General features: G+C 37.0%; 1 protein-coding gene across 3 annotated transcripts in view; it reads left to right on the top strand.

Annotated features, from left to right (window-relative positions):
* nucks1 (nuclear casein kinase and cyclin dependent kinase substrate 1) overlaps positions 1-24,538 on the top strand; it is a 36,537-nt gene extending 11,999 nt beyond the window's left edge. The window contains exons 2-8 of one of the 3 annotated variants that reach the window (XM_062978577.1): positions 7,817-7,866; positions 9,555-9,660; positions 15,648-15,700; positions 16,266-16,418; positions 17,074-17,235; positions 18,303-18,449; positions 19,541-24,538. In XM_062978577.1, coding sequence (XP_062834647.1) covers positions 7,817-7,866; positions 9,555-9,660; positions 15,648-15,700; positions 16,266-16,418; positions 17,074-17,235; positions 18,303-18,449; positions 19,541-19,740 — 871 coding nt within the window. In that variant the 3' untranslated portion in view covers positions 19,741-24,538. Of the gene's footprint in view, positions 1-7,816; positions 7,867-9,554; positions 9,661-15,647; positions 15,701-16,265; positions 16,419-17,073; positions 17,236-18,299; positions 18,450-19,540 lie in introns of all 3 variants that reach the window. The other 2 variants (XM_062978576.1, XM_008115649.3) reach the window with 2 other exon arrangements.
* Positions 24,539-26,432: the final 1,894 nt, after the last annotated feature.

The following is a 26,432-nucleotide window of genomic DNA, read 5'->3' as shown; positions in this document are numbered from 1 at the left end:
TATTTTCAGGGAAACACGGTATATGTTGAAATTACACGGAGTTATGGAGGGGACTGTGTGATTGGGGCTGATGGATGTTACAGCTTTGAAACTGGGCAAGCTGTCGGTGTTTGCTATATCAGTAGGAAGGGGGGGCAGAAACTTGATACCAACTTAATGCCAACCCAATCTTGTCCTATTGCTAGCCCTTCCATCTTCCCATGAGTTTTAAGCTTCTGGGTTTTTTTTGCTACCGTACTAAGGTAGATTAGATCAAGATAACAGTTTGACCTAAGTCCTCCAGTTCAGTCAGTGGATGAAGGTAGACTTAAATACAGCCTATTTCATTCAAAGTCCACTCCAGCTGTGTCACTTTAGTTCTTTTATGTAGGTATTAAAACAATGTTCTCTAAAGATTAGTCAAGTTTCCTGTTGTGTTTTGAGCTGAAAGTAAGTATGCTTTGCTTCCCCCCCCCCCCCAAGTATATCATAATTGAATGCATGTAGCATAGGATTGTTCAAATTTATACTTTTGCAGAAAGAGTCCTGACAAATCAACTCAGTGCTTTTATAGGTTCTGCTAGGGACATTTATTTACAGCATCTTATGATACTGAGATATGTTGGCACTTTGTTGGGAACTGGAAATGAATGTGAAGTATTTAACGTAAATCCTAATTATTAGACCCAGCTGGAGTTGACCTATGTAATCACTTTTGGCTGAGTAAAATTAAATGACATTTAAATTCACTCAACTTCGTGAATCCCCACTTAGGTAAAAAGTTGAAATACTAGTAGTTTGGTTCATGACTAATGTCTACAATTAGCTAACCATATGAATTTAAAGAGAAAGAAGATCAATTATGAAGAATATGATTGGTAATTTTTTGGTTTATTGGAAAATAAATATCATCCAATAAAATGAGAACCCCAAATAAATTTACAGCAGAAAAGAAACAACAAAATAAACACATTTATTATTACAAAACATTCTGAAGCTTTTTAATTACGACTGTCATTTTGCACGGAAAGTTATAATAAGTATAAGAAATAAAGATTAACGTATTTTTATAATCGGTACCATAATACATATATAAAATACATATAGTGCAGAAATATGTACATGGGTTGAAATGTTCTGTTCTTCAAAATTGGCTTTGTACTGAAATCTTATAATCTAGATCAAAAAACAATTATTTTAATAAACACATGATTGGTCAAACTGACTATACTTAGAGATAGATTGACACACCTGATTACAGTGTAGAACAAAAACTTAGATTTTAAATCATTTAGACAATTGTATCTTGCCTTTCTTTAATGTTTATTTTTTTTTGCTTTAGATTAAATCATTGTTTTAGTGTGTATATACCTATGTATATGCTGTAATGTTTATAATAAACTTCATAAGTTTTTATTTTTTCCTTGTGTTTGCTAAATTTCCGATGGTAGTCCAGATACTCTGGCAAAGACCATGTGAAACAGTTTTCAGTTATTTCTGAAAATTTCAGAAAAATAATACTTTAGTGCAAAAATATTTATTTCTCACACAGAAAATGCCTATTCTGCACAAAACAGACGTTAAAATACTGTACAGAAGAAGTCCCAAATTTCAAATAATCTTAAAAATGGTGTTGTTTTTGAAGCCTTTCTTGCTAAACCTAATTGTTGCTACATTCAAGAAGAAGCTTAGGGGTTCATCTCTACTGTAGAATTAACACAGTTTGACATGACTTTAACTGCCATGGTTCAATGCTGTGGAATCCTGGAACGGTGGTTTGGTGAGGTACCAGCATTCTTTGGCATAGAAAACCAATTACCTTGTAAAACTACAACTCCCTTTATTCCATAGCATTGAGCCATGAAAGTTAAATTGCTGTCAGACTGCATTAATTCTATAGCATAGCTGCACCCTTGGTGAGGAATTTCATCCCTTCCAAACGATACATTTAGCATTGACTATTCACAGAAAAATTGGGTCATTGGGCTATATGAAGGCAGCTCAGTCACAGTTTAGCTAGATTAATTTCAGATTTGTCCATCTTCAGCAATTTTACTATATCATAGAGATGTAAAAGATTCATCCGAAATGTAAAGATCTAGAAGGTTATCTTTCAAAAGCAGCTTTTTAGTTCACAGTGTCCTGAAGCATAGTGGTACTAGCTAAACCGAATGTGGCATTTAATCAAATGTTGTTTCACTGTTTTTAATTTTTTAACAAAAAACTAACTTAAAACGGCAGCCCATGACAAAAAGAGCCATAAAGATTGTAATTGCAAATTATAAAACGACAAAATACAAAACGTGTGTTTAATGGAGGCATTACATCCAATAAAACAATCTAAAAAACTCAACAGAGCAACAGACTTAAAGAGATACAATTTCACGTCACAGGAATGAACTTCAGGCTGAAAAGACTGTACAGCTCTCATTGAAATCAAAGCAAATTTAGATGAGCTAGAAGGCTGATTTAAACTGCTAAAGGGCCTCAGTAGCAAAAAAAAAGAGAGAGTATAAAATAATAATGACTGACTGCTAGAACTAAAATCGGAAAAATAATGCATATCAAAAATTAGTTTATTTTTCTTGGGTGAAAAGAAAACACCTGCATTTCAGTCAGAATGTCAGCATCCCTATTGGTTTTTCTTTGACATAGAAAAATCTCTTTTTACACAGTGAATGCATGCAGGAGTTGGTTAATTTGGTAACATTTATGTTGTTATACTTTATGTTTGTTATCATTAATCTAGTTATCTTCAGAATAAATGTGGTATTTATATTTTTTTCATAGAATCATAGAGTTGGAAGAGACCTCACAGGCCATCTAGTCCAACCCCCTGCCAAGAGGCAGGAAAATCACATTCAAAGCACTCCTGACAGATGGCCATCCAGCCTCTGCTTAAAAGCCTCCAAAGAAGGAGCCTCCACCACACTCTCGGGTAGAGAGTTCCACTGCCGAACAGCTCTTACAGTTAGGAAGTTCTTCCTAATGTTCAGGTTTTAAATGATTTTTAATTTAAACGGAGTTTAATTTTCTTCCAGTTTGTGTTGGTTAGAAACAGGTGCTTTGCAATATATGTGGAAGATACCAGTCAACAATTTCTGCATTCTAGATCTTTCTGGCTCTAGCTGTTGAATAGTCACCAAGGGCAGCTTAATATCATGTGCTTTTAGTAATTTCTTCTGTTGGTAAACTTGGTTGAACCCATGCTGCCAATTGTGCAATTAAATTTGTCAACTTTTGGGCACGGCATGATTTTCTGTAATGGGAACTGTATTAACTCAAATCTAATGCTTGTCGTTTTTGGCTAAATTGCTTATTAGAGTTCGCACTACATTCACGTAATGTGGTAATCTTAGTGCCGAGCCAAAGCAAGGAGCACATGGATCTCCTATTTGAGAGATATCACTTCATTTAATTGCCATGGCACATTGCTATGCAGTGGTGGAATTTGTGGTTTGGGGAGGCATCAGCATTATTAGACAGGCCCCATGATCCTAAGCATTGAGCCAGGGCAGTTAAAGTGGCCTTTTTTGTTTCAAGGTTTTGAAAATGAGGTATGCAGTAGATTTGATGGCACGCTAGACTTGAGTAGCTATGGGTAATTTTTCTCCAAACAAGTATCAGCTTCAGCTGGAGAAAAGAGTTTCCTCTTGACCATAGTGAAGGAGTATATATAAGCCGAGGCACCTAATTTTACCACATAAAACTGGGGAAACGTGTTGACTCATTCCTTCCTGTATTCTTGCTTTGCTTTCTCTTTATCCGCCCTGGCCCGGTTCTGTAAAACATCTTTATAAATTACTTAGATGAAAGGTTAGAAGGCATGATCATCAAGTTTGCAGGTGACACCAAATTGGGCAGGATAGCTAATACTCCAGAAGACAGGAGCAGAATTCAAAATGATCTTAACAGATTAGAGAGATGGGCCAAAACCAAGTTCAACAGGGACAAATGAAGCACATTATTAGAGGTTGGATTGCTATTGTTGGGGCTTTTATTGTAGTTTTCTTGCATGAAAGCAAGAGGGGGGTAGACTATATGGCCTTTGGGGGATCTCTTCCTACATCATCATCATCATCATTATTATTATTGACTGGGTTGCCACTTTTGGGGGCTTATGTTGTGGTTTTCCTGCACGAAAGTAGGAGGGGGTTGGACTACATGGTCTTTTCCTACATTATTATTATTATCGTCATCATTGTCATCATTATTATTCGAGGCTGGGTTGCCAGGTGTTTTGGATTTCAGCTCCCAGAAATCCCAGTCAGCTTACTAGCTGTTTGGAATTGTGGGAGCTGAAGTCCAAAACATCTGGAGGAGCACAGTTTGAGAAACACTGGACTAGACCAATATTCCTTCCCAGTTCCAGCTTTATGGCAACTGCAGAAATGTTGCAGTAGCCCAACACCAAAGTCTCTCTTTCCCGTGTCCACCAACCTTCTAATACTAATGCTTCTAAAAAAAACCCCAGCGTGACATTAAAAAACCAGAAGGATTGGAAGGGCACAAAAATCCTTTGTACAAAGGAGACTCACTGTCATGTAAATTGAGATATGCCTGTATAACAATTTATCTGTGCCATCCCAAACTTCTTCCAAAGGTTTCTACACATGGTAGAGACAATCAAAATGATTTGCCAATAGAAGAAAATCAACACCTCCCTCACTTGATAGTTTGTTAAATTGGCTCTCAGTAATATGCAACACTAATCTTGAATTTGTAATTTCATTTGTTGTTTTAGTAGGACCTACATCAGTTTTTCTACTTTACTTCTTTACTTCTACTGCAGCTGAATAGACTCCCATAATGATTTCCTTTAATGAATTTGAAAGCTATTCATCAGATAAATTCTTTGCAAAACCAACCTATAATTCTGGTAGTAAAGCCAAAAGTTTTGATTTGCAAAAAGCAAACTAATCCGTTCTTGGCCTGGCTGACACTCATCTCTACCAAACAGAACCAGAGAAGCTGGTTTCTAACCCGTTTCCTTCTACAGAAAATCTTAAGATTTATGAGGTGTTGTGTCGTTTCCGGGCTGTATGGCCATGTTCTACCCTGTTTCCCCTGAAATAAGACATCCCCAGAAAATAAGACCTAGTAGAAGTTTTGCTGAATTGCTAAATATAAGGCCTCCCCCGAAAGTAAGACGTAGCAAAGGTTTTGTTTGGGAGCATGCTCGCCGAACAGAACACCAGAGCATGCAGGATCGGTAAATGTACGTACCATAGAGTGTTGTACATGGAAATAATGGTAGTAACAAGAAATTCTTGATAGGAGTCACAGTTTGTCTGGTTATGCTGGTTTGTGATGACAACTACTGTACAGTATATAATAAATGTTCATTTTTTTGTTCAACAATAAATGTGAATTCTTCTTCATGGAAAAATAAGACATCCCCTGAAAATAAGACCTAGTGCATCTTTGGGAGCAAAAATTAATATAAGACACTGTCTTATTTTTGGGGAAACACGGTAGCAGCATTTTCTCCTAACGTTTCACCTGCATCTGTGGCTGGCAACTTCAAATGATCTGAAGATTTATTATTATCATGAAATTTAGCTAATTTCAATTGCTGTTGACATCTCTTGTGCAGCACAAGTTAATTCCTAGTTAATTCCACTAGGAAGAGCACTTCTTTGGTATGACATTATTACTGAATACATCGCCTAAAAGCTCATGTACAGTATAGTGCCACAGATTGGAAAAGTGGTCCAAAAGGTTAAAGATAACGGTGGTAACATTAGGGAGAGTTGATAGACTGTGTGTTTCCTGACTCCAGACTTACTTGTAAATAAGTGACCAGTGCACAGTCTCAGCAATTTACAGGTGTACCATGAAATTTTAGAGTCTACTAATTGCTGATGAAAAATGTGATTAGCAGCATCTCTCATTGTATTTTTGTAAATAATACCAAAACTGGATAATCAACTGATAGTCTCTTGATTTTATTTTGTCCTGTTGAATTGTATTACATTTCTTTCAATTAAAAAAGACCCTTATAGAAACTGAACAGAATGCACAGCCCTACACAATAAAATTGTTTTCTGCTAAATTTAAAAAAGTGCACTTTGCAAGAGTTTCTCAAGTTTTGACTGAATAACCTATTCTGGATCCATTTTTATTCTGTATGTTTTGAAAATGGATTTGTACTTGTACAAAGCTAAAATTCTATTGTCTGCCACACAGTCCTAAAATTCAAGGTAAATCTAAGTAGTTCAGAGAATATCACAAATTGGTTTCTTTTGAGAATGGTATGGCTTTCATTCTCTTCTTTCCTATCTGCATGAGGACAGGAAATAATTTTTTTCTGCAGTTTGATTTTCTCCCATTAACAAGAGGATTGGGTGCAAATCATTAGTGGAAACTTTGTATTTCTCCTGTGCCTTCCATAGCACATGAACATGTACATTTTTCACTCTCACACACAGAAACCATGGTATATTGTAATGTCTGACTGTGATTGCTTGTTATGGATCTAAATTAACTCTTGGAAGAATTTTCATGGGGGAAAGGTGTCTCCACTAGTCTCGTGCATTTGTGTGGAATCACTATCTGTTTCTGTTTGTCCTGTTCATATGGTCCCGTTTCAGTTTCTGTGTTCTGCTTCTGAAAACAGGCACCTATCCAAATGAGCTTTGCCATCCAAGGTCAGGAAAAAACGAAGATTCTCGGCCCATGGGCAGCAAAGCGCCAAGGTCTACATCCGAGTATGCCGGCACTCAACTGTAGGCCCTGTAAGCCAGGGCCTGCCAGCCAAGGCCTACGAGCACCAAAAATCAGCTGACCAAATGGCTACTGTTACCACTTTTTCCCGTTTCTCTAATATTTCTGTTTTGGAGAGGGGTGTACCAATTCATGCATTCCAAATGAACAAAACAGTACAAAAACACAAAATAAATGGATGAGACGGTAACCAGGCCCATGATTAGTCTCACTAATACTTTACCACTAATCCTTGTTTCCACTACAAGTCATTTTTTTCAAAATCCAATTGTCACGGTGAGAGAAAGTCAGGTGAGATCTTCTGAACAAGGGCACAGAATGCAAAACAAAAACCTCAGGGGTGTTATGCTATCCAAGGATAGATAGATAGATAGATAGATAGATAGATAGATAGATAGATAGATAAGGCTGGAATTACACTTAAAATGTACCTGTTCCAATTTACATACAAATTCAACTTAAGAACTAATCTACAGAATCTATCTTGTTCGTACCTTGGGGACTGCCTGTATAGGGTTCCTGTCTCCTGGCAGGACCAGCAACAAACCTAACAGCACTATAACATTTCTTCTACTGATAATCTGCTATAATTTCAGATACCTCAGAACAGGAATACAGGTTGTGATCAGTGAGACAGATCTTTGATTAATGCCCAATAATGGTGATGTTACTTCTGTGTTGTTTGAGTTTCTTTTCAATTAAGCCTTCATGAAAATTTAGGTTAAATAGCTGTTAAAACAACTTATGTTGAAATAAAATAGTCTTCAATGAGTGAGACATTAACTTATACTGGATTTGGGAAAGCTAAAATCTGTTTTGGTATTTTGCTAAAGTTAGTTCTTTAAAGGCTTTGATCATTATCTAACTAGCTAATAATTGACTACCTCTTTTTTGACTGGTCAGGTTTTTGGAAGAAAGAGGAAGACTACTTACGCCTAGCTTGCCTGGTACATTATGTACTGACAGATTTGCTAAATGGGGCTACTAAATCATGCTTAAACTTTATTGATAAGTAATTTATCTTAATGTTAAAAATCATTGTAGATGCCATATATTTCAGTCTTATTTGTTTGATAGCTATTCCATCTAATATATTTTTCTACCCTTCCAGGAACAGAAAAGTTGTGGACTATTCACAGTTTCAAGAATCAGATGATGCAGGTAACTATAATCCTTAGACAATCGGATCTTTGGACTAAAGCTTTCAGTGTCTCTTACTCAATGTGGCGATTGACACATTTTTGTTTGAGTGAGACTTGTAACCAGGAAATAATTGAGAGGCTAAGATTGCTTCCAAATCATACCTGCCCTCCAAATCATACCTGTTCTATAAAACACTTAGTAATATTATTATTATAGTAAAGGGTGATGCTGATAACTGGCCTAAGTATCTCCTTTGAAATTGATAGCTTATCTAGCTTGACTTTTAAGATGTAGTATCCCATGCTTCTGGTAATTCTTTTCCTTCTTAGCCATCCTCAACAAGATTATATTACATGTTTTAGAACCTGTACAGGATTTGAGGAAGGTGGGTAGAAGACTAGCATGTTATTGATATTGTCAGTTGAATGATGCTGTTACAATAGTAATTAGTGAAAACAAAATATGGTGCAATTTATTATTTATTTATTTGCTACATTTATATGCCGCCCTTCTCACCCTGAAGGGGACTCAGAGCGGCTTACAAATTAAATTTACATACAATATTATCTTAGTATAGTACAATACTGGGAACAAATTACTATATTGTACTGTATCAACATATTGTAATATTATTAGTAATATTACATGTAAAATATGATATATAATTAATATTATTATATTGTATTATTAGTATTATGAATATTATATGTATAAACATGTTATAATTATTACATATTATTGTAAATTATATTGTATATATATATTTATATATAAACACACACACATATATATGTGTGTGTGTGTGCATATATATATACATATATACATATATACATGCATATATGTGCATATATATAAAACTAGCATAGCATGTTATTGCGGATAGGGGCCTCCAGCTGATGCAAAGAGACAAGATGGAAGTCTCTTCATGGCCCCCTCTTAGCTCTGGCACACGAGCGTCAGTTGGAGATGGTGGGAGAGGCCTCAGCCGATGCAAAGAGACAAGATGGAAGTCTCTTCATGGCCCCCTCTTAGCTCTGGCACACGAGCGTCAGTTGAAGATGGTGGGAAAGGCCTCAGCCGATGCAAAGAGACAAGATGGAAGTCTCTTCATGGCCCCCTCTTAGCTCTGGCACACGAGCGTCAGTTGGAGATGGTGGGAGAGGCCTCAGCCGATGCAAAGATACAAGATGGAAGTCTCTTCATGGCCCCCTCTTAGCTCTGGCACCCGAGCGTCAAATCTTGTGTTCTGTTAGTTCAATACACAGTAACGTTATGTAGTAATTACTGTATTTACAAATTTAGCACCAAAACGTGCTATTGAAAACATTGGCTACTAACAAATTGATTACAGATAGAAGATAAAGATAGAATTGCATGAAATGAACTTAGAGTAACAATATTGTCGGAAATTAAATCGTAAAAAGTTCAATCCTTGCTGCCTAGAGAAACAGCTGTGGATCCGGGTGGGAGGCAGATTGCGTTGGATAAGCAAGACTACTGTAGTTTAATGGAAAAGAGCATCAAAACCGTATCTTTAAAAACTTGTTGGATTTAAAAAAACCTTTCTCACAGAGTTGCTATGTTATATACGGTTTTGGTAGGATTCTGTATGTAGTTCTAACATCTCCAAGTAACACCTTTTACATTATATCATCAAAACTCATAGTCTTCTTTTAAGCCTGTTTTATCCGTTTACTATGTAGATGAAGAATATGGCAGAGATTCAGGTCCTCCAGCCAAGAAAATCCGTTCATCACCAAGGGAAGCAAAAAATAAGAGGCGATCTGGAAAAAATTCTCAGGAAGATAGGTGAGCTGGATTTAAGATGTATAGCAATTAGGTTTGTTACAATTTACACATTGATATAAAGCTTTCTTGGCTTCATTGGAGTCACTTGAGGATATGCGTTTTGGAATGAGTTTGTAACCTCTGGGAGGTGAAAGGGTATAATATGGGATTGTCCCTGACCTTTTGTGTTGTTCTTTGACGTTCTTGCAAGTAGGTTACAGCCTTGCCTGACTATTCACAACCTGTATTAATCATTTGTGGCATCCCGACTAAAGATGAGGAGAAGACTATCTTTCTGTGTTAAATTTTTTTCATTATGAACCTTTGAGATAATTTTTATTCTCCACGGGTTGGTGGGATTGTTTGTAAATCTTTAGTGAATATATTTTCATTGAAACAAATCAGTGAATCTGAATAAAGCAACTGTTGCTCATGAATTTCATTTAGTCCAAAGTATGGCTGTTTCAGTGCTTTTCCTCATTGCCTTCATTGTATCACCATATCATCTTCATTTGTAAGCTTGATTCAGAATACCAGTTTTGACCTATAAAACCTTCACAGCTTAGGACTGTAGTATCTAGATTCTAAAGGATTACTTTTTCCCATTTATACTTTGCCCAGACTCAGTGGAGACACTCTCATTTTGTAGTATGGAGAACAAAGATGTGATCTCAGGCCTTCTTAAAAACTGTGGTCACCACTTCCTTTTTAGGAGCATTCTCCCTAGAGAAATTCATGTTAACACACCATACGCTTCTGGTTTTATGGTGATTTAAGTGTATTTTGCTGTGACCAAGTTACTTTCTCTGTTCTAGTCTTGCTTTCTATATTTACAATTTTAATGTATATTCCAGTTGTAATAATAATGATAATAATAATAAAAACTTTATTTATATTCCTGCCTATCTCCCCAGGGGGACTCAGCAGATTCCAACATAGAAAAAGGCAAAAATATAATCTCTCCCCCCCCCCCCCCCCTCTCTCTCTCTCTCTCTCTCTATATATATATATATATATATATATAAAAGAGTGATGGCATCACGGCGACCCACAAAACAACAAAACTACAGGCTCCCCAAACTCGAAATTTGACATCACAACCCATCATCCACACCTCAAGGTTGATACAACAAAAAGAAAAGAAATATAAAGTCCTAATTAGAGAGAGAGAGGAATAATTGCTTTTATCCAATTGCTGCCAGTTAGAAGGCTAAGCTCCTCCAACTTGGTCTTCTAGCAACCCAATAAAAAATAATAAAAAACACTAAAAATAATTAAAAACACTAAAAAATTAATACAATAAAATACTATAATAACAGAAAATAACTAAAAATAATACAAGAAAATAATAAAATATAATAAATAAAAAGATAACTTACAATAAAATTAATAAAAAAAAAACAAATGTCAAATAAAAATTACACAACAATTTTTAACCAATACCACCACCACTTTGCCACAGCAACGCGTGGCCGGGCACAGCTAGTATATATATATAAATGTTCTGACCATTGGGTTGTTGTGTGTCTTTCGGGCTGTGTGGCCATGTTCCAGAAGCATTCTCTCCTGACGTTTCGCCCACATCTAAGGCAGGCATCCTCAGAGGTTGTGAGGTGAGGATGCCTGCCATAGATGTGGGCGAAACGTCAGGAGAGAATGCTTCTGGAACATGGCCACACAGCCCGAAAGACACACAACAACCCTGTGATCCTGGCCATGAAAGCCTTCGACAACACATTGAACGTTCTGACCATTTCTACTTTAAGGTAAACAGCAAAACTAAACACCCAAAAACCACGAAACTTGGCCACCAAAGACATGGTCATCCTGGCTGTGTTTAGACATAAAAAAATACCAAACAACAAAAAGAAGACGAAATAAAACCTCCATTGCTTACCATGCAAGCGCAGAGCTGTCCCTGAACTAAAACAACTACATTACCCAGAGGACCTTGCACCTGTGGGTGGAGCCTAATACAGCTTCCTCAAAACGTTGCCCTGGTGGGCGGGGCTTCCCTTTCCTCGGCCCCTTTCCCCCTTAGAAGAGAGAAAGGTAGGCTCTGCTGCCTTTAGGCCCCGCCCCCTTCATATCCTAGCAACCCAAGATGGCGCCCAGGGGACAGGCACTTAGGCCTGATCCACACTGTCTGTAAAATACAGATTATCTGATTTGAACTGGATTATATGGCAGTATAGACTCAAGGCCCTTCCACACAGCTATATTACCCAGAATGCCAAGGCAGATATTCCACAGTATCTGCTTAGAACTGGATTATCTTGAGTCTACACTGCCATATAATCCAGTTCAGTGTGGATTTTAAACAGCTATGTAGAAGGGGCCTCATATAATCCAGTTCTATGCAGATAATATAAGATTATAAATATAATGAGTAATAATTACTGTGGTACAATATAATCTCTAAAACCAGGACAGTAAATAAAGAGCAACACTTTGAAAGCAGGGAAATTGGGAATTCCAGAAAGGAAACCATCAGAGCCAGCTAACACCTCCCAAGAAAGGATTCTTCCAGAAAGGAAGCTGAGAAGGGAGAGAAGCAGTGTGTATTACCAAAGTCCTTATTACTATCATTATTACTGTTGTTGTTGTTGTTGTTATTATTATTATTATTATTATTATTATTATTGTGTTGCTGTGAACTGTGAAAATGAACACAATCTGGCTCCAAGTATTAAAAAACACTACAATCAGAATATATAAAATTTATTATGGTATAATAAAACAGAACAATACAATCTCTAAAATTAGAACACTAAATAAAGAACAGCACTCTGAAAACGGGAATTCCAGACAGGAAACAGTCAGAGCCAGCTAACACCTCCCAACAAAGTATTCCCATCACCAAAGTCTGGCAAATCCTCTTTTTTCTGAGGGCCACAGCCTTTTTTTAAAGTGTGTACGCTCAAGCAATGCATATGGGTACTTCTTCATCTACACAAACAGTAGAAGCACATAAAATATCGCAAAGAACAACACTCTGAAAACGAGGGAATTCCATACGAAACAATCAGGGCCAGCTAACACCTCCCAACAAAAGATTCCTCCAGGGAGGAAGCAGCCAGGCTTCAAAGCTGAAAGGCCATTACATGTTAATCATTTTGTCTAATTGCAGCATTCATACTTGCCTCCAACAGACAAAAAAAGGAAAAATCAGAAATACTGTATATTAACAAGCTTGAGGAAATAATGCTGGTGGCGCAGCATGTTAAAGCGCTGAACTGCTGAATTTCCGGACCAAAAGGTCGCAGATTCGAATTGGGGGAGCGGGAAGGTAACAGCGCTCCATGCAGTCATGCCAGTGGCCACACGACCTTGGAGGTGTCTACGGACAACGCTGGCTCTTCGGCTTAGAAATGCAGATGAGCACCAACTCTCAGAGTCGGACACGACTGGACTTAATGTCAGGGGAAAAACTTTACCCTTTACCTTAACTACCACCCATTCCTCAATACTTTATTTCCCATACCACCATACTTCGCCACAGCAACACGTGGCCGGGCACAGCTAGTGCCTTAATTAAAAACAAACACATAGCAGCCAAATAATCCAGAATAACCCCACATGTAAGCATATAATTAGATCCTACTGTGATTGGTTTAAGTAGTTGTATGTGCATTCTAGGGAGATTAAAAAATAAAAATATCTGTACATTTGGAAGTGTACTGATTTGCATGCTAGGAATTTTTATGAAGTCAACTGAGGTCATCTAGGGCTTAACTGATTCCCCTTCTGGTTGATAATGCAGAGAACTGCTCATCTGAAAATAATAACAACTTTATTTTTATACCCCACCTTCATCTCCCCGAAGGGACTTGGGGCGGCTTACATGGGGCAAAGCCCAGATAAAAATAGTAAACAAGATAAAACACATCAAAAGAAATACAGAAACAAAAATAAAATTTTACATGTTAACATAATAAAATTAAAGTAATGACCATAATAAAACATGAGTTAAAATACCTGAATAGAGGTCATAAAAAATACCTTACGCTACCTACTATTGTGAATGTCAGTTGTTTAAAAATGGATTCGACTATGAAATACAAATCAGTCTTGAAAATACTGACTACTGAAACCATGATAAATATGGAATCATCTGGGATTAGAAAAAAGCATTTTACTGCTCCTCAGCCTTTGCCAAAGGCACCAGAAAGTTGGAATCTGAAAAACATGGGTGGCAAAGCTGATACCAACTATCCAGTCATGGAAATTTTGTCTCTTTTGTATTCTGCATTATCTTGTTCTTCCATGCTCATTGTTAGGAAATGGACTGTGTGGATAGAAATGCCATGTAGCTTGAGTTGCTTCGTGGTTGAAACATGTCTGTAAATGTTTTGACCTAGATGTTTCAGAGTATGCCTTTTGACATAACCGCACAACACTTCCAAGTTATTGTGCTCTATAGATCTTTACATTATCTCATCTCTGCTGTTCAACAATGTGTTCTAGACAGTTCTACACTGCAGTCTCCTGACACTAATGGACAGCACTGGATTTTTTAAAGGACTAGTACAACAGTCTTTGCCAGTGCTAGATTTTTTTTAAAAGACTTTGTGGAAATCTTGCTCATTGAAAGCATTAATCCGCCTTAGAATTTGACTTGAAGTATCAGGTCATTCAGATAATTCTGATAATGGACATTCATGTTCCTTGTTTTTTTGTACAGACAGTACACTTGAAATATTTTGTTGCTGATTCTTAGATATGGAAAGCATATATAAGCAGCTGTATTCAGTACTATCATAGATATATAAAGCAGAGGTAGGGGAACCTTTCTTTCCATTCAAGATAGCATTTCCTCTGGGGTAATTTTTTAGGAATATGACACATGTACCCAACATTCTCTTTCTCGCCTCTTTTGCATCCCTCTTCCCTGTAAGCACAGCACTACTTCTTCTTATTGAATTTAGAAAAGGAATGGCTAGCTGTAGGCTGTAGAGGGCTTTCGCAGTGCATCTTGCTCTTCATTCTTTTCCCAAGATGTCTGAGAAGTGCACAACTGATTTGATGCTGATTGAATAAACTTTCCTCACTTTTATTTGAGGAATGGAGCATTGTTAAAGCAGTAGGGGAGCCTTGGAAGAACCAATGAAGAGAGGTTGCAGGGTACTTTATGCTAAGACCAGATCTATGTGGATTGGAGGCTCCCCACTTTTGAGTTAAAGTGCGGAAGAACTTGTGAATGGTTGTGGATCTTTAAGCATGACATCACTCAGAACCATATTAGGTAAAATACGTGATAAGATCTTTTATTTATTCCAAATATTGTTATTAATAATAAGAGAGAGAGCATAAAGTTCCCAATCCCATTTCTCTTCCTATGCTAAGTGGAGACAGAAAGGTAATTGTGTCTATAACAGGCACAGTTCCATTTCTTGACACACGCAGCTACAATAGGATTGGCTATAACAGACTCCCAAACCTTTCCAGTCCAAACTATATTGCAGTGTTTACTGCAGACATACTGTTGCAACCTAGTACTAAAATTCTTTGTTTCTCCAATCCTCCTTCACTATCCTCCCAGTGCTGTAAAGCTGCTAAACTAAGAAATTATTATCAACATCATCATTGTATTTAAAAGGTTCCAGCTGGACATAGGACAAGGAACATTGGGCAGGCTGGGCAAATATTTTTTGTAGTAAAATGGGGTTTCTTTTAGAGGTATTGTTTTGAAATGTGTTTGTATGCTTTCTTATGTAGAATTTATAAATTGCAGGTCATCCTATTGTATAGAAACTTTGGAAATGGTGGGGTTATTTTAGCTGTTGATAATTGTGGTGTAGTATCTGGAAGCTTTGCAAGTTACCTTTTAATTTCTGGGGCAAGTAGAACATACACTGTTAAGAGTAGATTCATTCACCTGTTCTGGTTACATGATGCAACCTACTTGTTTTACTTTTTCTCACCTCCCCATCAAAAATATATTTATATAAAATCTCTTTGAGGTTGCACTTAAATTACAACAATTGGAATTTATTTTATTCTCACAGTGAGGACTCAGAAAAAGATATGAAGGCAAAGAGGGATGACTCACACTCAGCAGGTATTTATATATCTATTATAGTATAATTAACCAGTTGTAGGCTGTAGCCGATAATTCAGTTTCTTGCCCTGGTATTGTACAAGGTTTAATAACTTTAAATAGAAAGGATCCAGCTACTGATACCACTGTATATTATGTTTGTGACATTGCAGAAAGAGTCAATCATCATCTCCTTGCATGGTGCTTGTTCAGAAGGCACTTTCCAAGCACTGGTGCATGCCCACACAGCCTTTTATTGGCAGGGGGAGGACAGGTATGCCTGGACAAAATGTGGACAAATTTTTGCATTGGCAGCAGAAATAGAACCAGATACTAATTGGGCATCAAATGGCCACAGTACCACAAGCTGGAGCATGAAAACTGCCTTTGGTCTGCACTAAGAGAGAGTTATACTCAACAAGCTAAATATAGGATCATGCCCCTAGCTTCATCTATCAGTATCCATCTATCAGTTTTCTATTTTCTTGATGGTTTTTAGTATCAAATCCTAGGGTAGTTACCCCTTTATAATTTTTACCTATGGCAGATGTCTAACAGTATTCCCTTATCCACTCTTGTATCTCAGATGAAGATTTTGGCAGTGAGGATGACTTAGGAGCAGGTGATGGTAAAGCTGATAGTGACTATGAGAGTTCTCAAAAGAAGGAAAAGAAAGGAAAGAAAGCAAAACCTGAGAAGAACAAAAGAGCAACTTCCAAATCCAGGAAAAAGGCTGCTGGTAACTATGATTTAAATGAAGTTGCTCACTATATTGAGATGTTTATGCCAAAGTAGTCCATGTTGTTCATGTTATTCACATAAAATTCAGTTAACACTCTTAGGAAAACTTCAGGAATCTTATCTATAGTAATAAAAGGAAGTGAGAGTGTAGATATGTCTTTGCTATTACTCTATGACTTTGAAATATAGATATATGAGTAAATGATAGGAAACATATGGGTATGTGTATGTTATGTTTATTTTGTTTTTTAAATAGATTTATTTTTATTTAAAAATATTGTTTGTTGACTGTGGTATCAGCTTCAACTTGCCAGATCTTCCCAGGTTGGTGAGATAAAAATGGAGATGACAGGTCTTGGGAGATTAATTTTTCCATAGCTTTTTCTAGGTGGATTCTTTCCTCTTCAGACAGTTCAGAGAGAGTATTTTCGTTTTGTGTGTGTGTGTGTGTGTGTTGGGAGCAAGTGCACCGGGGGGGGGGGGGGGGGTAATGCAGCTCTTTAGTCTTCTACAGCTATTCTCCCCTGATTTAATGCAATCTAGATAGCCTTTCTTTCTTTTTGGTGGCTTCACACACAATGTATGTACTGCTGAGAAAGTGTGTGGTGTTGTGGTATACTGCACACCTTCATTGTGTTTTCATGACTTTATAGCAGATGACAGCGAGGATGAGAAAGAAGACCACAAAAATGTGCGCCAGCAGCGACAGGCAGCATCTAAAGCTGCTTCCAAGCAACGGGAAATGCTCATGGATGATGTGGGCAGTGAGGAAGAAGATCAGGAAGAGGAGGAGGAAGAAGCAGCATTTCAGGAAAGTAAGTGGTACTGAGTACACACGAATGGAGAATGGGAATAGGCTTGACAAAGAACTGCCACATTTTATTATAGGGTGTTCAGATTCAGTTGCCCAGACAGGCAAACTGGTTGTTGCAGCTTGTTGAGTACTGAGTGCAATTCATCACTAATATACATGATCTCCAGCTTCGTTACTAACAACAATAATACTGTCTCTCAAATTCAGGGAATAAAACTTTTTAGGGACACATGGAAAATTTTTTCGCAATACTTCTCTTGCTATATTCATCACTGTTATCTTCAGCACTGGGCAACAAACTGAACAGACCATTTGATTACAAATACCATCCTATCTAGCTTCATGATACAATGATGCCCTTATGTTCATGGTTAAACTTAAATTAAACTTTACTCTTTCCCCCTCCCCATAATACGCAAATACCTGCAAATTAAATCTTTTGTTCTGCTTCGTCTGTTGTGTAAATTTACAGACACTTATTCAAAATGATGAAAGATGGGGACCTTTGTGAAATTTGCAGTGATGTGTACAAATTAGAAGGCACCCAGTGAATCATTGAACTGATGAACTATAATCATGAACACTCTTGGCTACAAAACCTGGAAGTCTGTTATAGGAAGCAGTAAACTACTGCTGTCCCAAATATAATACGTTACTGGTGTTGGCTTCAAAGGGCTCTTCTACAGCCTGCTACAAGATGGAAGAACAAGAGAAAAGGCTGGGAAGGGCATTGACATAGAACGAGCAGCAGCTGGTTTAGGAAATGGTCAGGCTGAAACTACATGTATTTTCCCACGAGGGAAGGAGAAATTTACCTATGCAGCCACTGATTTAAATAATTTTGCTACTTATCAACAGTCATAAAGCAGATTTACATGAGGAAATACTGGGACAGAAGCTGTGATTCTCCAAGTTCTAGGAAGCATGTAACAGGATGTAGAAGCCAAGGATACTGACACCTGTCCCCTGATCAACCTACCAGACTCTCTCCCTCATTCTGTCTCTCTTCCAAGTGAACAAGGACAGACCTTCTTAGAGAAATTTCATTCCTCTCTCTCTGCACAGAAGATTCTGGCAGCGATGAAGACTTCCTTGTGGAAGATGATGATGATAGTGATTATGGCAGTTCAAAAAAGAAGAACAAAAAAGTGGCTAAGAAATCCAAACCAGAAAGGAAAGAAAAGAAAATGCCTAAACCAAGGCTAAAGGCTACAGGTGAGCTCAGCTTGCTTCAAAAGTTCTTATTTTGCAACTCTTAGGGATAGCATAATGGAGATTTGCTTACAAAGGTGCTTATATTTTCTCAGTTCTTCACCTCTTCTGTTTAAATGGATCTGAATAAAGCCTTTTTATTCCTCTTAACATAAGCAGTAGCTTGTATAGTATGGTAAAATAGGTTTGGAGAAATCATTTGTGGATTACTCTTTTTTTTTACTCCCAGAGATTCAAAATAATTAATGACTGAATCATATTGGGATTCTATGACTTCTCTTGGTTGCCAGTATTGTGTTCAGACCACTTGCCAGTGCTGATTAAAACAAGTGATGTTTCTGTGTAATGAATAGTTCTTTTCATTCAATACCAAGGAAATACAGGATGCTAAGTGTTGACATAGGTTTTGCTGTACCCAGAACAACACACATCTTTGAAAATACACATTTAATTAAATCTTACCTCAAGAAAAATTCAAAATTCATCTTGGGTAGAAATATCTATTTGGAGATTTATCTTAATTTATCTAATAAGTTTGTTAGTCACTAGTCCGCATGACTATTATATTACATAGTCTCCTAAGAAAAAGGAATACATAGAGTGCTTAGTCTCCAGCTTTTGCATTTATGAAGAACTTGAGAACGGCTGTGTGTACATTAGTCCTGCTTTACAACCCAAAATTAGCTATAAGACTTGAAAAGCTATATATTATTTAGGAGAATGAAGAATCACCACATTAGCACATGCCTTCCCCTGAATGCGGTGATTTTATTGCTCATACTTTTGGAGAACATGTGAAAGGCAAGCATTATTTCTAACTAAGTATTGATATCACATTGAAGATTAAATGTAAGGAATCTCAACAGTAGATGGGCACACATGTTTGCAGAATAATTTTATAATGAGCTGAGATTTATTGCACACTTTTTATTTGTTCCAGATCATTATTGCATAGAATTCAAGCATTGTTCAATAGTCATCTTGTTTCAAATTTACTAGTTCTTATGCTTAAGAAAATGGTAAATAAAAAACCCAAGAATGCTTCCATGTGTGCTCAGATTCCTTGTTACATTTTTATGTTTCCCTTTCGCCAGTTACACCCAGTCCAGTGAAGGGCAAAGGAAAGGGAGGCCGTCCCACAGCTTCAAAGACGTCAAAAGAAAAGACCCCATCCCCAAAGGATGATGACGAAGAGCCTGAAAGTCCTCCAGCAAAGAAGAAATCAGTTAGTCCTCCTCCAGACAAATCTGGGGATGAGGGTTCTGAAGATGAAGTCCCATCCGGTGAAGATTAAATGGTGTGGGAGAGAAACTTTTTGAGAGAGAGTAAGGAAAAGAGAATATGCTTAGGGGGTAGAACATGGTTTTGGTTGTGGCTTGACTCATGGGCTGTGAATGCCACCTTTACTTTAGCTGTTTTAATAGTACCGTTCTTTCTTCTCCTTTTTAAAAGAGAATCTTTACACAATAATGTTTTGATGTCACAGTCTCTGCTGGCCATTCCGTTCTCCCCAACCAAATCTGAAAGCCATTAGATTTCAATTAACATCTTACTAAATATATATTTTGAAGGCTCACTGCAGTTGTAAAGCAATAAAATTTAAGGCTGACACTTGGAGGCTCACAATTAACAAATAGAATAGATTTTTCAAAGCTGGAAAATTCATCCAAACCAACTTGCTTAATTGAATCCAAAACAAGTGTATTATTAAACACAGCATCCTTTGTATATGAATTCTTTTGAATTCCATCAAGGGTTTAAAGTTCTAATATTCTGAATATTTGGGGTTCCACAATCTATTTTTAATGGCCAAGGTAATTTTAATGACCATGTAGTCTCTTCTGTATTTTAATCTTTAGAAAAGCTCTGCCTGTTCACGCCATTAATATTTTAATTTCTTACTGAGTAGGATAGCATTTCAGTTGGTCAAAATGCTGCCATTTCCTTCCAGCTCTTTTTTTAAAAGTTTCTCTTTTGCCATACTTCTTTGAATCTTTGCATACATTGTAAAGTTTGGTTTCAGGGAGGCATTCTGGAAGGCTGAGGTCATTTGTTTTTTAAAATGTAAAAACAGTTTTCCATAATGGCACACAGTCTTTGCGTTTCAATCCATGTGCACTGACTCAAGCGTTTCAAAAGTAAGACAACTCAGCTTCCGCCACAAAGAATATGATTTTCCTGTACACATCCCCTCCTTGACTTAATTTACCTTCACTGTTCATTGCCAGATCTTAGATGTTCTATAGCGAAGAAATCATATATCCAAGCTAAGCAAAATGCAGGCTATGAAATGAAAGACACAGTTCCTGAACAATGTAGAATGGTGCTTCAGAAAAGCAAAATATTTTAACCATGTAAAATATATTCAAGAGAACTGTGTGCTATCTTTTTATTAGGTTTCAAGCAGTGTGTATGTTTAGCCAGTTTAAACAAGATGGACCTTGTCTTTCCTAGGTAAAAGAATTGCTGTATTTAGAGTGAGCTGAAGTGCTATCTGCTTCCTACTTTTTTGTCTTGCACATTTGTAAGAAACACTTCCAGTCACAACCCTTTTTCCTCCAAGTGACATTATTAGAGATTTGAAGCCTAGTCATTTGACATTTCTGGTTTAATTGATGGTTTGTAAGCAAAATAGATGCAATTTACAAGTATTCTCATAGAGGATCAGGCTTGCCAGACTGATAGTTGAAAGCCAAAGTGAAGAATGCATAAGCGGCAAAGTGTCATGGTGGTTACCTCTTTCTAAAATATAAAAGGAAATAACATGTATACAGTTTTAAGACTTAGCAGAATATTTTCTTCTGCTGTTTAAATCAACTCTGTTCACATCAATGTGTCTGCTATACATTAATTTGGGTGTGTACAAAGGATTAAAGGTTCATTCTGAATGGTGTTTTTATCAAGATACTGACACTTATATTGTTAAATAATACTTGGGAATTTAAAAAATGGCCTGGGTTCATCTTTGGACAGAAAGCAATCTGTCTTGAGTCACTTGTCGGTTTTACCAAGTTTTAAATTTTGAATGATATGGATACTATGGACACAAAGATTGTACTGATACTTTCAAAGAGGTGAGTCCAAAATTGTGGTTTTACCCTATACTACAAATGAAAAGGTGGTCCTAGATCGTTCATCTGCTTCAAATGTTTTGGTATTATTCCCTCTCGTCATTATTGTCAGCTAGATATATGGAATATACTTCTGCTGCTAGGCCTTGTTTTGTAAAATGCATATTTTTCTCCTGGTCTCTTTAACAGATGCATCTGCATAATTGGCTTAGGATTACTATTCAGACTCCTCCTTTATCTCTTCTTCAATTATTTGAACCAGTTATCATCTTTAATTTTGTGAAAAACTTATTTCAAATTTATGATGGCAGCAGATGTCTTTGTCTTGAATCTGTGAAAACCCTAAATACTGTGCTTTCATTTAGGTTTGTATTTGTCACCCTAGAAACAAACAATTTAGAAGGTCCTAAAAACACTAACGTACTTAATAACTTGCTTGGACTTGCCCACCTGTTCAGTCCATACACAAAAGGAAACGTTTTTCCCCTCCAGTTCATGCATCTATAGTAAATACAGTCAACATTTTCATTTTTGTTCTCTCCCCTTTGAGTGCAGTATTTTAGGGATGTGATAGCCATGTCAGTTCATTACTTTGTTCCATTGAACAACTATTGCCAGAAAAACAAATAGAAATACTCCAGTGTACATTCATCACTCTATATCAGTTGCTTCCTAGGAATGGCAGGTTATTTAATATCTTAGTTTAATTAAATATTTCTGACAAATTTGTTTAAAAAACCAAAAGCAAACTTGTTTAGTGTATCTAACTTACCACTTTTCAAGTAATTGTGAGAATAAGAATTCAGGGAAGTATTTGCTGGTTATGTTTTGGGCTTGACCAGGTAAGAGTTATCATGTTGTTGAAGAAACAGCCCAGATAACTTAAAACTGAATAGTCAATCTGAACATACAATTTTGTGAGGGCTTTTTCTCTTTGGTGTAGTGTTTTAGGACAGACCAAATGCAAGAATGTCATGATTAGATCAATCTGACAAAGAATTATGTTTCATGTCCTCCAATGGAGAGATGGAGATAATGTACATTCAGATATAAAGCTCTCTGGAATTGTTGGAAGGGCCAGTATGATATAGATGTTCAGTATATTCAGCTATTGCATGCCTGCACCAAGTACCCCAACTATTAATTAAGTGGATTAAAAATGCATTACCCCAAGTACAACAAACAGCTAAACTAAGGAGTGGAGTTGGGTTAAGGGGGAAAGCTATAACATGCTGGAAGCTTATGAGCTGTAGAAATTGGTGCTTTTGCTTTATGTATTTTTTCTGTGGAGTGTTTATTTTTTATAACAAATCATAATGTTGGCACATGATTTTATAAAATAAAAAGAATTTGATTCCCATGATTTTAGGTATTTGGGAAATGATATTAGTACTTTGTGGGGGAGATTTTTTTCCCCTCCCTCCCTTCAAGTAGCTTCATTCAGTAGGCTCTTCGTGAGGCTTGGGTCCACCTTCTACTGAATACCCCCCCCCTTCTGGTCCAGGCATTTTGATCAAATTATTTGTAGAACATGAGTCCCAAATGGAAACTGCATAATTAATTCTCCTTGTGATTGCGTGTGATAGCATGCCATCAGCATAATTCACAGGGCAGAAGTTGGGTCTGTTTGAAATAATTTAGGGCTTCATCGTTCATGGCTTGACAAAAATATACTTGCAGTTTCCTTGGACATGCCTCCTCCATGACTTACATTTTTAGTTTTCTGCTTCACTAAGTAGTTCATACTTACCTATTCTGTATTACAGTCTTTCCTAGCCCCTAGAGCAAACGTTTCCCCTTTCAAGTTTTCTAAAGCATTCACATACATGCTGAAGATCCATTGACCACTGTTGAATAGATTTGCTGGCCATCTGCCCCTGTACAAAACTGTAGAAAATGAAATGGTCCCATCAGTCTGAGCATGTTTTGGTGTGACTGCAAGATTCCACTGTGCATACGCTTTGTATATTTGGGGAGGGATTTTTTAAATAAGGAACTGTAGACATTTGGTGCAGAACAATACACAAACCTGCTTAAGCCACAATAACATGAAAACCCCTTCAAGTATCTTGTGTGAATGGGAGTGAACAGTGCGCATATGTGTGCATGCGTGGGTGTCCGTCTGACAATTTAATGTGTGTTAGGAATTTGTGAATTTTACTTTTCCTGCAGAAACAATTATTACAAAAAGTTGTATATAAGAGAATTACATAATTTTTTTCCAGGAACACGTCACAGCAAAACCCTGAACTGTTCTCAGACATAATGAACAACAAGGCTCCAAGTGGGGCAAGTGCCCTTAACAGCAGATAGGAGTTGATTCAGTGGAATGCAGTGGATAATTGTCCTGGGTATTCCCTCCCTGTTGGATTCTTGGTCTCCCCCGGGATATTTCATGAGCATTTGTGTAATAATGCTGAATAAAATACTCTGTACTCTACTACTTAGAAGATCCCAGATGATGATGATGACCAATGAGGCTGTGAATCCCTTGACAATGAAATCTGCAGCATGGTACTAGGAGTTCAGTTTGAATGTAACATTGATGCTTTATTTAAAAATGCATTTTTTTAAAAAGTGGGGGGAGGGAGGGTTTGAAGTGAACATGACGTTGTTGACCATGTTCGTGAATTATAGATGCAACATGCATTGGTAGAATTGTGTGATGGTCTTTTGTGCTACTTAATTTTACATATTCCAGTCTCTGTATGTACTTGCAATTTCAAAACAAAATTAACAGTCCCTGCTTTGCTTTTTATTGAAGGGTTTCCAGGACTGCATATCTGCTCCTGAGCTCTGTTTTAAGTATGTGTATCCTTGGCTTGTATTTTGTATTAAAAGAGAATATGGAAAAGAACCCTTTATTGTTCAGCATGTTGGAATTGTGTCCCCCTCATTTCCCCCCTCTCTCTTTTATTTTTTTTGAATATATTAAGCAACTTATTCTTCTGTATCTTAATTTCTTTTGTAAACATTTTGGTTTTGTTTAAAATGGCTTTATAAAAGGGCTTTTATAACCCATATAGATGCCTTCTGTGTTTTTTCTTCTCCTAGTGTCAGTTCTGTATTTGATTTTTAAACTCATGAGTAGTGCAAGCTAATCCTGTGTAGAGACCCTTGAGATCTGAGGATTCATATTCAAGTCGCCTACTCTTTTAGTTCTATTGTACATATACTGTACGTTATTTTCTATTCAGCAGGGTATCCTTCCTAGGAATGGTTCTTAGTCCAAGATAGTGAGGTCTTCATAATTGCAACCACATTATTCAGAGATCCTCCAAGTTCTAATGCTTTGTGCTTGCTTTATTGTTGTTTTTAACAAAGTCTGTGCCTCAGTAGATTGTTTTTGGCATTGACTATAAAATCAAGGATAGAGACAAAGATGACTGAAACCACTTGTCCTTGTACCCTGCTATTTGATGAAATTTTGAGATTGAGGATAAGTTAATGTTCAGATGTAATCTTTTAGTCCGTAGCTTTTAAGAATTTTAACAGCCAGATATATTTGGGCAATGGAAAAAATTCTTGTGAAATCAAACATGTTTGTCATAGACCAACATGTGATGCTTAACACTAATTTATAGACACACAAAATTGAATGCACATGTACACAATGAAACATGAATTTATTGAGGATTGTATTTCAGTTTTGTGCTCTCTAGTCGCTAGCTGGGAATATGAGGTCCTTCCTGATTAGAGGATCTTCAACAGAATAGCTGTGGATGGTAGAGATAACAAGGTACCGGAATTTCCCCAGTTAGCAGAAAAAAATTCATTGGGGGGGATGGGACTTTTATCACATTAAGGAAATAAAATGTTAAGAAATATCAACCAGACCTCCATAGCAGCAGCATTACCCTTCTAGTGGACACTTCATTGTATAAGACTATAACAAAAGGGAGTTATAGGATCAGTTCAGAAGGTGAAGCCACAAAACATGGAAGAAGAATACTAGTTGTCTAATGGGAAGAAATACTGAAAGGAATATTGCCCAGCTAAGATTCTGTCTGCTACAATTGTGAGGGCAGGATAACGTTATTCAAAAATAAAGGCATATTGTAACTGCAGTGGATTAACACAATGGCTCCAAAAACCTGGTGTAAAGAAGTGTGTGTTTTTATTTTTTGATTTATGGATGACATGTTTATTTGATCATGTTTAAACAGTCAGGTTTGGTTAATTTAAAATGGTAAGTATTGGAGCTGATACTACCAGAAGGTAACCAGCTCAGCATCATGAGACAGGTTGCCATGACAACGGGGGCGGAGCCAACCGCCATTGGAAAAAGAAAAGAGGGAATGTTTAAAAACGCAGTTTAGTCTGTGATTTCTAGTCACAGGGGACAGACTGGTTCCAAGTTAAGGAAACCAGGGAGGCAGACCTCTATTAGGCCAGACTAAGCAAGTTAGGTGACTTGTTTAGGGTTATTTGTAGAGGCTGTGGAGAAGGGAATTAATCCCAGTGGATCCAAGAGGATCAGGTTTTAGTTTAGTCCTGAGAGAAGGAAGTATTTTGAAAGTTGGAACACCTTACATCTATTTGTAACCGTTAATCTAAGTGCCTTTAAGAAATTATAGAAACCATTAAGCTCTGTACACGAAATAAACTTGTTTTGATTTTTAATCCATCTAAGTCTCTGTCACAATCATATCCTAAGCTAAGCAACATCACCATCTGAAGTAAAATAAACAAAGAAAGCATAAAAAGAATAAGTGCCATCTGCCTGACATCTCCTCCATTGGTGGCAGCGAAGATAATTAAATACATAATAATTAAAATCATCATCAAGACATCTTTATAATTGGTGGTAACTGTCTGGTGGGAAACAAAAGATTCCTCCCTGTCACGGTTCAGTCCTTTACACCTGGGTGATTGGACAACACTGAATTATAAGCTAGACAGGCTGTGTTTACAT

This window comes from Anolis carolinensis, chromosome 4, assembly GCF_035594765.1.
Source record: "Anolis carolinensis isolate JA03-04 chromosome 4, rAnoCar3.1.pri, whole genome shotgun sequence".
In the NCBI taxonomy this organism is placed as follows: domain Eukaryota; kingdom Metazoa; phylum Chordata; class Lepidosauria; order Squamata; family Dactyloidae; genus Anolis; species Anolis carolinensis.
This window is presented reverse-complemented; position numbering and strand designations above follow the sequence as displayed.